The sequence below is a fragment of the Sardina pilchardus genome, chromosome 6, assembly GCF_963854185.1.
Source record: "Sardina pilchardus chromosome 6, fSarPil1.1, whole genome shotgun sequence".
NCBI lineage: Eukaryota > Metazoa > Chordata > Actinopteri > Clupeiformes > Clupeidae > Sardina > Sardina pilchardus.
The window spans coordinates 18,966,257-18,981,256 of record NC_084999.1 but is presented as its reverse complement, the minus strand read 5'-3'; the positions used below and the strand labels follow the sequence as shown (position 1 = coordinate 18,981,256).

The window sequence follows — 15,000 nt, the reverse complement described above, 5'->3', positions numbered from 1 at the left end:
TGTGTGTGTGAGGCCTGGCCAGCGCTCGGTGGAGCGAGGCGAGGGGTTGCGATATGCGATGTGATCGCCGTGTTGGCGGCGGCTCAGCGCGGATCGGGACGTGACATGGCAAAGCTTTTCGCGCTCACACACTCCGCGCCCCACCAAACGAGAGAGAGAGAGCGAGAGAGCGGGCGAGAGAGAGAGAGAGAGGCTTTGGCAGCGGTGCCCAGATAAAGCAGGAAACTGATTCATTCATTCGCGCGTAGCTTAGCTCGGATTGGGCATGTCAGCTCGGTTATTACCTGGTAATAAGCGACATCTGAACATGTTATAACTCGGGGGAGGATTAAGGTGCTGCGTAGCCGATTCTGTGCTCCCGGAGGGGGGAAGAGAGCTGAGCTTTTCCCTCTCCCCCTACCGCGAGGGGAAATGCATTAGCCGCGTGAACCTTTGTCCCTGTGTTAATGTGTCATTAAAAGTTCAGCAGAGCTGTACTACGCTGTTAGCGCGCTGCGCTGCGCTGCACGGCTAAACATAGCAACGCCGTGCAAAACTCCTCTGACTGTGTTTGTGAACGGCAACGTGAGAAGAGCACAATCGTTGTGCGCTAGTGCAATTTCACGTCGCTCTTTCTCTCTCGCTGTGGAACGGAGGAGGGCCAGGGAGAAAAATCACAAATCACTTAGCGTCATCAGAAATGTCTTTGGCGAAGTAGGGGGGCCACACCGGGTTGCTTTTGCAGGACCATTTCACACCGTGCCAAGGTGATTGCGCTCTCCTGCGAGATTGAACATCGGCCATTGTGATCGTCCGGGGTGGCAAATCGCAGCATTTTTGCCCAATTGTTTTTTCGCTGGGTTGGCTGAGGCAGTGGTGGGTTGTGGCTCGTGGCGGGGGGTTAACACAGCCACACAGTGTTCAGTGGCCTGCTGAGTATAGTGGGGGTAGGGGCTCGGGGCTTTTGGGGGTAGTGTTGAGTCGGAATCGGAGGGGGGGTTTTGATGGTCGGGGGGGCGGGGGGAGGGGGTCGGTTTGCGCGAGGACGCGGGCGAACACAGCGCGGTTCTGTTCCGGGCCTCCGGGGCGGCGGAGCCGAAGAGCCGAGGCGCGGCGGGCAGAGCGGCCTGCCATCGTCAGCGCGCGGGCACAGAGGACTCATTGATCGCCAGCGGGGGACTCAATACACAATGAGACCGAGCCGGCGATCTCGCCCCCCTCACCCACGCCCCCGCCTCCTCCTCCTCCATCCTACCACCACCACCACCACCACCACCACCGCCGCTACGCTCTCCCTCTGCCTGTGCTCTCTGCTGCTGCTCAGCCTCGTCTGTAAGTCCATTACACACACACACACACACACACACACCACACACACAGCACACACACACACACACGTGTGCGCACATGCAATACACACAGACATATATACAACCTGACAACCATTGTCGTAAATCTGTCCCCTTCTCATTCATCCTTAATGGCTTCCATGTCATGGTCATGTGTGCACTCTATAGCAGTGCCTCTCCTCTCATTTATCTACTCTCTCCAGCCTTCTCTCTTTCTCTCTCTCTCTCTCTCCATCTCTCTCTCTCTCCATCTCTCTCTCTCTCTCTCTCCATCTCTCTATTTGCCGCCTCTCTGGGTAACTTTTAGATTTTCACAAAGCCCTCACTTCCCGCAGTTTCTTTCTTGTTTGACTTTCACTCTCTCCCTCTCTCTTTCTCTCTCTCCCTCTCTCCCTCTCTCTTTCTCTCTTTCTCTCTCTCTCTCCTCCCTCCTGTGCTCTCTGGCGTCCCTCTGTCTCTGTGTTCTCCCTGTGTGAGATAATTTATGGGAAGAGGTGATTCACTGTGGGGCGGAGAGAAAGAGAGAGAGATAGAGAGAGAGGGAGAGAGAGAGATGAAGAGAGCGGGATGAAGAGAAGGCGGAGGGAAGAAGCGGCAAAGGACAGTGAGAGCCAGTGAGCGATGGGCAGACGGCTAGGGGAGAGAACGACGAGTGCTCTGAAGGGAGAGATAGACAGAAAGATGGAGAGGTGACTAGAGAGCGGAGAGAGGGAGCGAGGGAGGGAGGGAGAGGGAGGGAGGGAGAGAGGGATACAGAAGTAATGAGGGATAGGAAGGTTACATAGGCAGAAAGTTGAGAGCGAAGAGAGAGCGAGACAGAGGACCGAGACGCTGAAGAGACTTCAGAGGTGGAAGCGTTTGACTCGCGCAGCGGAGAGAGGGTCAGAGAGCCGGTTCGATGGAGTTTGGGAAGCATGGAACCCTCAATGTGGCATTAAAACCAATGCAACTCTGGGGGAGTAGTGAATGATTACCCAGCAGTGTGGGGGGGGGAGTGAGCGGAGGAGGGAAGAGGAGGGGGGGCGGGGGGTAGCGACAAAAAAACGATGAACTGAGAGGGAGGAGAGTCCGTGGGGACCCGGAACAGAGGGAGCCAGCGGGGAGAAAGAAAAAGAAAAGCGACAGAGCTCTCTGACTTCTCCACACTCAAGATTTGTATATACCACAAAAAAAAGAGAGGAGGTAGACGGGAGAACCCAGGGAATTGTTGCGCACCAAAATGATATATATAGCATATTTTCTGATGAAACCATCTCATTATGTAAATGTGGCTGAATGTGTTTGACTAGCTCCAGCATTAGAGAATTTCATGCGTGTTTTTGCCTGTCATTCTATTTGAGATCGCTGCGTTTCCGCTGCTCGTCTTTGCTTCCACTCATTCACATCGTGGCTGAATATGTATTTAAACATCTCCCGTCCACAAAGAGCCATTCAGTGGCGGAGTGACACTGGAGAAGAATTAGAATAGGGGAGGCATGGGGGGGGGGGGGGGGGGGGGGGGGACAACACTGAGGGTCTTTAGCCTTGGCAGCGTGCTCCGTTATGCAATTCCTGCCAATAAAGCATTTTTGCCTTTGAATGCAAGACGAGGGGAGGGCAAAGTGGAGGGACGGCTGCCAGGTACTGTGGAGTGAGATGGTGTGTGTGTGTGTGTGTGTGTGTGTGTGTGTGTGTGTCTGTGTGTCTGTGTGTGTGTGTCCTTGTGTGCGTGTGTGTGTGTGTGTGTGTGTGTGTGTGTGTGTGTGTGTGTGTGTGTGTGTATGTGTGTGTGCATGTGTGTCTGGGTGTGTGTGTGTGTGTCTGTGTGTGTGTGTGTGTGTGTGTGTGTGTGTGTGTGTGTGTGTGTGTGTGTGTGTGTGTGTGTGTGTGTGTGTGTGTGTGTGTGTGTGTGTGTGTGTGTGTGTGCCGGTGGTCAGGGGGAAGCTGCAGGGTCTGGGACACAGCGTTGGCCTAGCTCTCGCTGCCAGGGTAGCGGTGTAATTGCCCTGTAAATTTTCCTTAAGCTTCCTTTGTTGCGCACGGCAATAATTGTCACCGGCGTGTACCGATATGACTGCGCTCGGGAGCGGAGTGAGAGAGACACCCTGTGCTGTGTGTGAAATTATACAAAAATATTACGCAGAAAAAAAAGGAACATCGAAGGGATGAGAGAGAAAAAAAATAAAATGGTGATTGACTTCACATTGCGGACGGAGGGAGCCGGAGAGGAATGGGGATTAATGTTGATGGGATGTAATGAAAGGAGCACGTAAAGTGTGGGAAATGGCACTGTGGAGGAGGGCAAGAAAGGAGAGAGCAGGGGGAAAAAAAGAGGAGAGAAACGAGGAGCAGAGAGAGAGAGAGAGGAGAAAGCGAGCGCTTGAGAGGGCGATTTGATTGAAATATGGTGATGGGACAGAGGGACAGTCAGTACGTGAAGGTCAAGAGAAAGGCAGTGAGAGTGTGAGAGAGAGCGAGAGAGAGAGAGAGAGAGAGGGAGATGAAGAGGGGGCAGCCTGCCATGGAAGAGAAAGACAGAGAGAGAGGGAGAGGGAGGGAGGGAGAGAGGGAGAGGGAGGAAATAGGCATGAGATGAATTGGGAAAGAGAGTGAACAGATGCTGGAATGGATGACAGTAATGAAAATATAAACATCATGAATAGAAGATTAAAAGGAGAAGCAAAAGTGATTGGGCCATTGTGGGACCACGGGAGGACAGAAAGCGAGGGAATCAGTGTGAAAAAAGAGGAAGTGAGAGAGGATAAAAAGAACACATCTCTTGAAGAAACAGAATTACTGGAACAAAGGATGAGAGGAAAGAAAACAAAATCCTGTCTCCTTTTTTCCCGTCGTGTTCTCTGCCTTTTCTTTTAGAACCGTTACAGTCCTTTTTTGCCTCCTTCTTTTCCTGTCTCTATTCCTCATTCTGTTTCCATCTCTCTCTCTCTCTCTCTCTCTCTCTCTCTCTGCCTCTCCACTTGGACAAAAACAGGATGATTATACTGCAAGCCTGAGCTGCAGAACAAATCACATTTAGAGAGAGGGGGAGAGGGAAAGAGATAGAAATAAACAGAGCCCCCACCTGAAGACCCAGATCTGGGGAGTCAGGGGGAGAGAGAGAGAGAGGGAGAGAGAGTGGGAGAGAGAGAGAGAGAGGTACAGCAGTCAAAGGTATGGAGAGACAAAATGGGGGATGATGGCCCATGAGAACAGTCTGCACTGTTACGAAACAGAGTGGGGTAGTGGGGTGGTGCTGGTGCTGGGTTAAGGAAGAGGAGAGAGGAGAAAAGGGAGCAGGGCATGGAACACAGCAGAGGTGTGTGTTAGGAAAAAGAAGGGATTAGCGGGATGAAGATGGAAGAGGGAAAGTGAAGGTATGAAATGGGGGGAATACGATTAGAGAGAGAGAGAGAGAGAGAGAGAGAGAGAGATAGGGGAGACTTACCGCTATGTGTATTTATTTTCGGGAAGCGTAGGAAATGTTGGATAGAGTGGGTGAGTAAGGAACCGAATGAGTGCATGGGGAGCGGATGGGACCGGAATGAGGATGGAGGGAATTGGGAGTGAGGGTGAAAAAGGAGGATAGGGAACCACAGAAGTGACAGATAGAGGTAATGAGGAAAAGATGAAGTGAGATTTGTAAAGGATTATGTATTATTTATAGTCGAAGCTCCTTTTTTACTGGATTTGATTGGCAGAGAGCAAGATTCCTTGGAGAGATTGCGTTGTAAATTTAGAGCAGAGAAAGAAGAGAATGAGGGAGGGAGAGAGAGAATGAGAGAGAGAAAGAGAGCAAAATCTCAGAATGTCAGCTTTTCTACTGAAGTTTCTCCTTCAGCAAAACTCCCTGATTAACCTGAGGCTGATGTTCTGACTGATATGCCAACAAACACCAAACACACACACACACACACACACACACACACACACACACAATGCATAAACACATGAGACAGGACCACACACACACACACACACACACACACACACAGGCTTGTGGGTGGGGAAGGTGAATTGGATTAAGGTGGGAGGAGGCAGAGAAGTGGAGATAGGGAGAGGGAAATGGGATGGAGGCAATGATACAGAGAGCCAGGAGAGACAAGCAGGTCAGACATAGAGCCTATACAGAGCGAGATGGGGGAGTGCAAAAGAAAGAGATAAGGAGAGGGGGGGGAAATGCAATTCTGCATCTTTTTTGGCAATATGGATACATCTGGCTAAACATAGGATACATAAGGCATGATGTGTGTGTGTGTGTGTGTGTGTGTGTTTGAGGGGGGGGGCGTGAGTGTGTGTGTGTGTGTGTGTGTGTGTGTGTGTGTCGTGGGCACGCGCTTGTACGTTTGTGGGGTGTGTTGTGTCGCCGTGGCGCAGCAGCTCTGGGGCGGTATAACTCAGGACACTAATCCCGGGCGCCAAATCGTTGCCTTGGATTTAATATGGCTCGCGAGTCCTCGCGGAGCACCTGGCCTCTGCCCAGCCCTTTAATTCACACGCTCTCCATCTCCTATAACTCAGCGTGGCCTCGGCGGGACCATTAGAGCTCTGCGATATAGCAGTGTATTTATTTGTGTGTGGTTTTTTTTTTATTATTATTCCTGCATTCGGAAATGATGGCTCTTGTCTTCGGCGGAAGGTCTCCACACATAAAGAATCTCGTTCAGCTCCTCAAGGCGTTTGAGGGTGTTTTCCTTTAATTAGATACTGCCCTCACCTGGATATATGATGAACTGTCATTACCTACAGAGTTTGTGTGTGTGTGTGTGTGTGTGTGTGTGTGTGTGTGTGTGTGTGTGTGTGTGTGTGTGTGTGTGTGTGTGTGTGTGTGTGTGTGTGTGTGTGTGTGTGTGTGTGTGTGTGTGTGTGTGTGTGTGTGTGTGTGTGTGTGTGTGTGTGTGTGTGTGTGTGTGTGTGTGTGTGTGTTTTCGTCGTTTGGGCTACCTAGTATTCTGCGGTTTATTTCATGAATAGCGATGGCCTAGAGCGGCTCTGCTCGGACTGCCTTTCCACTAAATGTAATCCAAGTCTTGTTTAGGATGTATTAGGCCATGCTAAGATTTGAAAGTGAGCTAAATTAGGCTAATCCTTTTTACTGGAAGCTTTTCTTCGCATGTGCTCCATCACTAGGCTACCTGGGTAGGCCAATGCGAATGTCTACCTAGCCTACCATAGAAACAGCCGAGCATCTGTATCACAACATCCGTTGTTAGCCTGTGTCCAGCTGCTGTGATGGTAGCCTACAAAGTACATTTTTTGGTAAGGCTAGGCGCACTTTTGCTCTAGAATTGTCTGGAGGACCAAGGTTTGGGACGGATGCTCGCGATGTCACACTGCCTGTCCTTCATTCACGATGCGCTCGTCGTTTCCTGCTCAGCATGCAGATTTCCATGAAGAGGCAACAGCTGTTGAAAGGCCTAGCGCATAACGGACGCCCAATTAGTCTTATTTAGTTTCAGCTCTCAATCCATTTAGTTTGCCATTTACTGCACTTTTGCTTTTAAAGCCGACCACTCAAGCGGATTCCAGAAGTCCTTTAATTACTATCCGAAGCTTTGTTGACATTCTTTTGATATTCTGTATAGCGACGTTATTACTCTTAAGAGTCATTAGACTTTTGAATAATGGGTACGTCTTTGGATGACAGAGTGGTGACTAATTGTAGTGATTAGTATAACAATGGAAACAACTTTGAAGCAGCCTACTCCTACGTTCATATAAATCCCAATATTGGCGTGGCAACTCCAAATCTGGTCTCCGTTCCTACTTAATAAAATAGGTTATGTTCTGAATTTAAGTTTATAGGCTAATCTGAATACTTAATACGTCTTTGCTCCATCGCGTAGGTCTTTGTCAGTATTGTCAGGCCTACTATTTTGTCTTTTCAGTAGGTCTAATTATATTTAAGCCCAGATAAATATCCTAAAGCGTGTGTTTTCTTTATCTTCTCCCTTCTCTCTTCCACAGAGTGCAATTAAGTGTATGCGACTTGGCTCACATATTTTTTTCGATGACAAGTAGGTCTAGCCTAAAGGACAGCATGTAGTCAGCGGTGTTTATTGTTTCCAGCTTTTTTTGCTGCGCATCCCCACAGCGCACAACGCGCAGTGTGGAAGCAAACATGCTCTGTCTCCTCTAGACTTTCCTTCCACCTGCTGCTTCTGCCACGGTGGTGTACGTTTGTTTTCTGCGCTATTCTCTCTCTCGAACGAGCCAGTGCGCTGTAAATGTAGCAGCTTCTTGGCAGATAACAGCAACAACAATGACGTCATCCTCTCTAGTCAATGGAATGAGTCACACACTGGATGAGAGCGAGAGAGGGATGTAGAAAAAGAAGGTGAAGAAAACGAGGGAGAACTTCAGAGGGGCGCGGGGAGACAAAGAGAGGAAAGAAAGCCGAAGATGAGAGTTTGGGGGGCAGAGGTAGAAATACAGAAGACACGAGAGAATAGATAGAAAACGTCTGAAAGAGGGCTACAGAGAGGCCGCGGAGAGCTAACAAGCTAGAGACAGAAAAAGTGTGTTCTGTCGTGTAATTGGGCTCTCTCGCTGATAGCCGTGCGTGGTGTCGGAATGGAAAGGCCAGCCGGTGAGATGCCCTGTGCGCTGATGGACGGCGAGCTCAGGTGTCGGCTCCGATAATGATTTACTCAAACCCGAACTCTCTCTGGACTCATGTCATGCAATTAGACCATCACGCAGGCAAGAGGCAAGAGGTCAGATAGACAGGACAAAAAAACACAACAGAGAAAGATCGGTTATGGCACCTTAAAAGCGCAATTATCTTTGCTAAGGTAAACTGATAGAGAGCCGTTGAAGTATTTTTACGTTCACCTCGACCTCGGTTACATAGGAGAGCTGATCTTCAAGCAGGAGCACCACAAGGCCTGAAGGCCATGTGTCTAGTTATTTGTTAGAATATGCAATTGAAACATACAAATGGTTTCTATTTAAGTAAAGGTATGTTGAAATGTTGAGGAAACCAGGCTTCTTTATCACTCATCTTGTCGGAGCAATACATAGCGTGATTTGTAATGATGAAATTAATCTACAGAATGACCAGAGGTTGGTGTGACCTGCCAGTTTTAAAAGAGTGTCTCCTTGCCAGGTTGTTTAAAATGTATGCACAAGAGTGCACATAGACACGGCTTGGCTCAGAGTCAAGTACCATCACAGGCTTATGTCTGTCAATGTCTCACCGACTGAGCACGCAGTCATCACTCATTTCATTAATACACTTGCTGCACTGTAATGACTCAGACATTGAGAGCATTGGTCAACTGGATGGCTGCAGTCTAAGGAGTGGTGGTCAAGTGGCTGATGCAATTAGCAAATACTAATGGAACTGATCATATTTATGGACCATCGCGGGCAGTTGGAGTTAATTAATCACCAACTCTGTTAATTGTACACGGGGAAGCCCTTAGTCATTAATGACATTGGCTGTCTATCACTTTGTCTCCCTGTCTGTGAAGTTTCTCTGTCTGAACAGTCTGTATATAATTAGCAAACCAACGGTGTTCTCCATAGTACAGTGATGTAATTAACTTCAACCCTCTCTCTCTCCCTCTCTCTCTCTCTCTCCCTCTCTCTCTCTCTCTCTCTCTCTCTCTCTCTCTCTCTCTCTCCATTTCTCTCTCTCCAGCGCGTGGTCAGGCGGTCCAGGCGGAGAATGTGACGGTGCAGGAGGGCGGCACAGCCCAGATCTCGTGCCGCCTGCAGAACTACGACGGCTCCATCGTCGTCATCCAGAACCCGCGCAGGCAAACGCTCTTTTTTAACGGCACTCGAGGTGAGTCCGCCCCCAGCACCAAACCACACCACCACACAGACACACCTCACCACCTTTCTCCCACATCACTTCCACCCCCCAAGTGCCCTTGCCCCCCCCCCACCCCCCCATCCCAAACTGCCCTCAGGGAACGCCTGTCCTCTGCGCTCGGTGCCTTATCTTAATCCAACCTTAATGGTAAACTGAGCACTGAGGGCCCTGCCAAAGATAGAGAAAAATCAGTGAAGGGAGAAATCGGAAGTGATCGCACCCCGGCAGACACGCAGAACAAGAGTGAGAGAGAGTGAGAGAGAGTAAGAGAGAGAAAGAGAGAGAGAGAGAGAGAGAGAGAGAAAGAGAGAGAGAGAGAGAGAGAGAGAGAGAGGGAGAGAGAGGGTGTAGAGATCCAAATGCAGTTAAAAATGAGCTGTGTGAATGACTAATATCGGCTTCTCTCCCGACACAATCAAGGGGTTCATTTAGAGCCCAGACCAATAGTTCTCCTCCGTGCACTAACACTTCACAGCCTGTTACTATCCAGGTATTGCTTTCAGATTGGCTGCAGCTCTCACTTTGCCTTGGGTATGCAATGCAGGCACCGCTTTCTCAATGTGTTCGTACAAGACTTCGAATTAGGTTCTCAGCTGGCACGCTAATAGAGGCTGATAAGCTCCTTTTAGTGGACCAGTGAACTGAGGTATCCCCTTTAGACTTGCGCTGAGCAAAGGCAGGGCCCTGCCTAGGACAACATTTTCCTCTAAAAGCGAGGCGTGGAGGAAGGTGAATCAGGCTACCAGACAAAAGCCCTGACATTTAGTTGCCATTTAGTGGGAGCGAAGCCATTCAGCTCGGCTTGGGTGTCTCATGTTCCCACTGCAGTGTCAGGCCACGGAAGACAGAAACCCTCTTTCTTCTGTTCTCAGACATAGACACTCAGACACACACACACACACACACACACACACACAGTACACACACACACACACACACACACACACACACACACACACACACAGTGATGAGATAGTAAGTACTTAGAGATACCCGCGTGGGCATGAGTGTTCACATCGTTTCAAGCAATAAACACACACATACACACACTCTTTTATGACTTGCGCGGCAAGTTGCGCCATCTTTTGGGGTGAGGTGTGTGTCATTACTCCTCAAAGCCCAAGATCTCCATCGAGACATCAGGGGAAATGGGGAAATAAAACGCCTTACTCTTGCCAGCAGTCAATAGAAAGTAAGTTTGGGTACTTATTTCAGACAAAAGCCATTGAGTTCCTGTCACAGTCTGCCTGTTATTATCATTATTTGTTATTATTATTATTTTCCTGACCGTCGATTTCCTCCCATTCTCCCGCCACAATAGGAAGAGTTATTCTGCTCTCGCTCTTTCCCCGTCCTCTCCTCTGTGTGCTGCACTTCTCGCCGTCTCTCCTTGTATCTTCTATCTCTCTCCTTCTCTTTCTCTCTCTCCTTCTCTCTCTCACTCTCTCTCTCCTCTTTCTTTCTCTCTCTCTCCTCTTTCTCCCCCTCTCTCCTCTTTCTCTCTCTCTCTCTCTCCTCTATCTCCCCCCTCTCTCTCTCTCTCTCACTCTCTCTATCACTCCGTTGTTCTCTCGTTCCCTCTGGCCAGTGTCAGCGTGCAGGCCTCGGTCAGCAGTTTTGCGGAGGCGTTGTGCTTGCTGTTGTGGTTTAACCCACCCTCCTCCTTTCCTTCTTTCTCTCTGCCCTCTCTCACTCCTTATCACTTACTCTCACACACTCATTCCTTATCTCTCCCTTTTCGCTTTTTGACTCTTGACTCTCGATTCTCTTCTTTTTTGATCTCTCCATCCCTTCACTCACTCCCTTGTTTTTCTTCATCTGTCACTTCCTACTCTCCACCTCTGTCTTTGGCCCTGTTTGATCATTTTCTCTATGACGTCATCTATCTCTTATTCTTTGCCCACCACCATCCCACATGTCTGTTTTATATTACATTACATTTCATATTTGCTATCTCTCCCTTCATTTATTCCTGCTTGTTTGTCTTCTGCACTCTGCTCCATCCATTTCCTTATCCCCCCAATCCACCTGATCCTTCCATTTTGTCTTCCACCTGCCTACACCACATCCTCTTGCCTTCTTTTCAAAAATTCTCTATTCTCTCCATCATCTTATCCCTCTAATCCACCCAAACCCTTCTCTGCATTCATCCTGTTTTCCCCTGTGCCAACACTGACTCTCTCTCTCTCTCTCTCTCTCTCTCTTTCTGTCTCCCTCCATCCCTGCAGCCCTAAAAGACGACCGATTCCAGATGGTGCTGTTCACGCCGCGGCTGGTGCGCATCACGCTGACCAACGTGAGCGTGATGGACGAGGGCGGCTACTTCTGCCAGCTCTACACCGACGACACGCACCACCAGGTGGCCACGCTGTCCGTGGTGGTGCCCCCGGAGACGCCGAGCATCGAGGTGAACACGGAGGCCGTGGAGGGCGGCGAGGCCAAGCTCACCTGCCTGTCGCCGCGCAGCAAGCCCCCCGCCTCGCTGCGCTGGATGAGGAACGGCCGCGAGATCCCAGGTACCGCGGTGGTGGTGGTGGTGAAGGAGCTGCGCTAGCATGCAGTAGGCTGAAACGTTGTGGGTTCAATTCCCGTGCCCAAAGCACTTGTAATAGGGCTCGGGCACACGCCTTGCATTCTAGGAATATTGCCGCCATGTTGGTAGCGCACCGAAGCTAATATCCATTCATTCAGATGCAGAAGACAGGAAGCCGAAATATAGTATTAGCGATTATTTTCCTCTTGCGATCGTGGGTCGCGCTGTTAAACCCCACTACACAGCAACATACGACCAAGAAGGCAAAAACTAAGTAACAGGAACACACTAATAGACGGGAGTAAATCCATAGTAATCCATAGTAAACTAAGGAGTGAGGCTGCCAATATGGCTGTGCCTGTGAAGTTTTCACGTCATGATCCCAAGCCCTATATAATTGACATATAAGACACTTTGGATGAAAACATCTGCTAAAATAAATCAGTGTAGAATGTAAGTGCTTTGTGTCATTTGGATGAAAGCATCTGTTAAATGAATCAATGTAGAATGTAAGTGCTGTGTGTCATCTTCTGATGAAAAACGGCAGTTTACTTACTAAGTTTGTAAACACTCTGCAGCAGTTGATACTCGTGTGTATCCTGTTGATGGTTGTGATTTTATTGTTACATTGCCACTATCGTGTATCCATTACAAAACAGTGCTTGTCTACATGAAAACACTTTTATGCTCCATCACACTGACACATGACACGGACATCGCCATAGGTTACCCATAAACTCTGCGATAATGGAGAAACATCTACAGGGTTTTATAAACAGAAATTGCGTTTCATGTAATGCTTTTTTTTTGTAATGGGAAATATGCCAGTGTAAATGGTTTTCGTAGTTCCACTCCCTTTGATCTTGCCTGAATAGGATGAGGGAACAGGATGATGCAATGTTGAAAAAAACATTGTTAATACACGGGTTTGTTTTGTAAAATTACTGTCATGCACTTAATAGTCATAAAAATCCTCCCCGGCTCCCACCCACCTCCCCTACTCTCTCTGAGCTATTGACGAAGGGTCTGCCATTGTTAAATGTGTGGAAGCGGACCCTGTGCCTGAACATACAGCTGTGCGTGTGCCCTTTTGCACGTGATATGACTGTCAGCTCTTTTCGCTGCTGCGGAAATGTTTTCTCTCCGACGGCTGGGGTGAAAGGGGCAGCATGAAATTAGCCACTGGTGTCCTCGCTCCATTAGCTAATATCACTGACGGCAGACAGCAGCATAGAGGAAAAGGATTTAGCCCTGCTTAAAGTCACTGGGTTTTTCCTCATTCCCCATTTATGCCCATAAGCTCCATTTTTCTATGGCTCCTACTGCCACTCCCCTGTCCCCCATGTCTCCCTCTCGCTCCACACACACACACACACACACTCACAGACACATGGACACACACACACACACACACACACACACACACACACACACTTACACACACACACACACACACATACACACACACACACACACACACACACACACACACACACACACACACACACACACACACACACACACACACACACACACACACGCACTGACACCATCTGAGGCCTCCAGACATGAATCCCCCCCCCCGATCCCACCCCACCTTGTGTCTGTGTGTCTATCCCTAAAGCCAAAGCCTCCTGCGGTCTGTGAGAATCCTCATCATCTGTCCATCCTGTGTGTGTGTGTGTGTGTGTGTGTGTGTGTGTGTGCTTCTGTGTGTATATGTGTGTCTATCTCTCCCTCTCTCGCTCCCTCTCTCTCTGTCCCTCCTGTGTATGAGTGTGTGTGTGTGTGTGTGTGTGTGTGTGTGTGTGTGTTGTTGGGCTTGGGGGCAGTGGGGCTTCTCATCTGTTGTTGCCTTGCTTCATTTATCTCAGTGTCAGACTCTCCATCTGCACAACAGGCTCATCTGTGGGTAGTTCCCCATCAACCCCCCCACCCTCTGGGATTCATTCTCTCAAAACAAAACAACAACAACACACACACACACACACACACACACACACACACACACACACACATATGTGCACACACACATACGCACACACAGGGAAAAAACGTAGATGCACAAACAAAAAAAAGCCACACATGGTCAACATTCACAGATATTCACAGATACTGATGTGCACATGCGCGCGCACACACACACACACACACACACACACACACACACACACACTGCTCCTTCCTTCTCTCTCCTCTCTGCTCAGCTGGGGACAGACTCAGGTGGCATGGCTGTCAGATGTCTGCTTCCGTCTATTTCCCCCTCCCTGTGTCTGTCCTTCTCCTCTCTCCTCTCCCCTCTATCCCTCTCTCTTTCCATCTCCCCGTTCTCTCTCCCTTCTCTCCTTTGTGTTTGCTCCTGTTCTGTCCTCCCCCCTTTCCCTGTTTTTGAACGCGAGCGGACGTGACTCTTGACAAGGTTACCAAGGTTACCGAGGCCCGGACGCGGCGCGTGGGTCCGTGCGGATCTCACACTCTCTCTCCTTCGCTCTCGACTGTCGCGCTCGTGCTCGCCGGGCCCCCGTGACTCAAATGCGCTGTGACATTAAAGGTTGAGCGCCGATCACGAGCGACGGCGTAATTAAGACACTATCGGTCCCCGGCCGCGTCACAGCCCCGTGCCTCCGCCGGGTAGACACGACGGGCCCCCGTTTCCCCCCTTGCTCGACTCGTTCCGAGCGACGCTGCGCCGACAAATAATTGAAAAGCCTGACAGAATCCGTCGTCGATGTCAAATATTCTCTTTTGCGCTGCAAAGCAGAAAAAAAGGAAGCCAAGGCAAAAAAGGCTGCCTACGCTGTCTAGCATTTGTCTTTTTCTTTCTTTCTATCTCCTTTTCTCTCTCTCTCTCTCTCCCTCTCACCAAGGCCTCTAGTTTTGATTACTCCTCCATTTTGCTTCTGTGCAATCACTTCATTTCTGTCCCCCGCAATCTGTTTGAATGACATAATGAGGGAGAGATAATGACAATATAGTCCAAACTCGGGAGTCACCCACCTGCTGAAATTACAGACGCAATGTCTGTTGTTATTCTCTGAGATCTAACATTTGGAGAGCCCCATCTTATCTCTCTCTCTTTTCTCTTTCCTTATCCATTTCTTTTTTTTGCATTCTACCCTTCTCCACTCTGTGTACATATCTTTTTTTTCTCATGCTTCTTGATTTTCCATATCTTTCCCTCTCTGTCTTTTCGTTCTCATTTCTCCTTGTCCCGCTCTCTACCCCTCCAAATTTGTCTCTGAAACTATCCTATCTAACCTCCCTCTTTTTTACCTGCCCTCCCCTCCATATCTCCTCCATATCCCTCTCTCCATCCCTCTCTCTCTCATCCTCTCCCTCCC

The 15,000-nt window shown here is 49.2% G+C and overlaps 1 protein-coding gene across 2 annotated transcripts in view; it reads left to right on the top strand.

The window, feature by feature from the left end:
* The window catches only part of cadm4 (cell adhesion molecule 4), a 120,637-nt gene that overhangs the window by 90,767 nt on the left and 14,870 nt on the right, over nucleotides 1-15,000 (top strand). For both annotated transcript variants that reach the window (XM_062538870.1, XM_062538869.1), the window contains exons 2-3: nucleotides 8,950-9,096; nucleotides 11,355-11,642. In XM_062538870.1, the coding sequence (XP_062394854.1) occupies nucleotides 8,950-9,096; nucleotides 11,355-11,642 (435 nt within the window). The remainder of the gene's footprint in view (nucleotides 1-8,949; nucleotides 9,097-11,354; nucleotides 11,643-15,000) is intronic.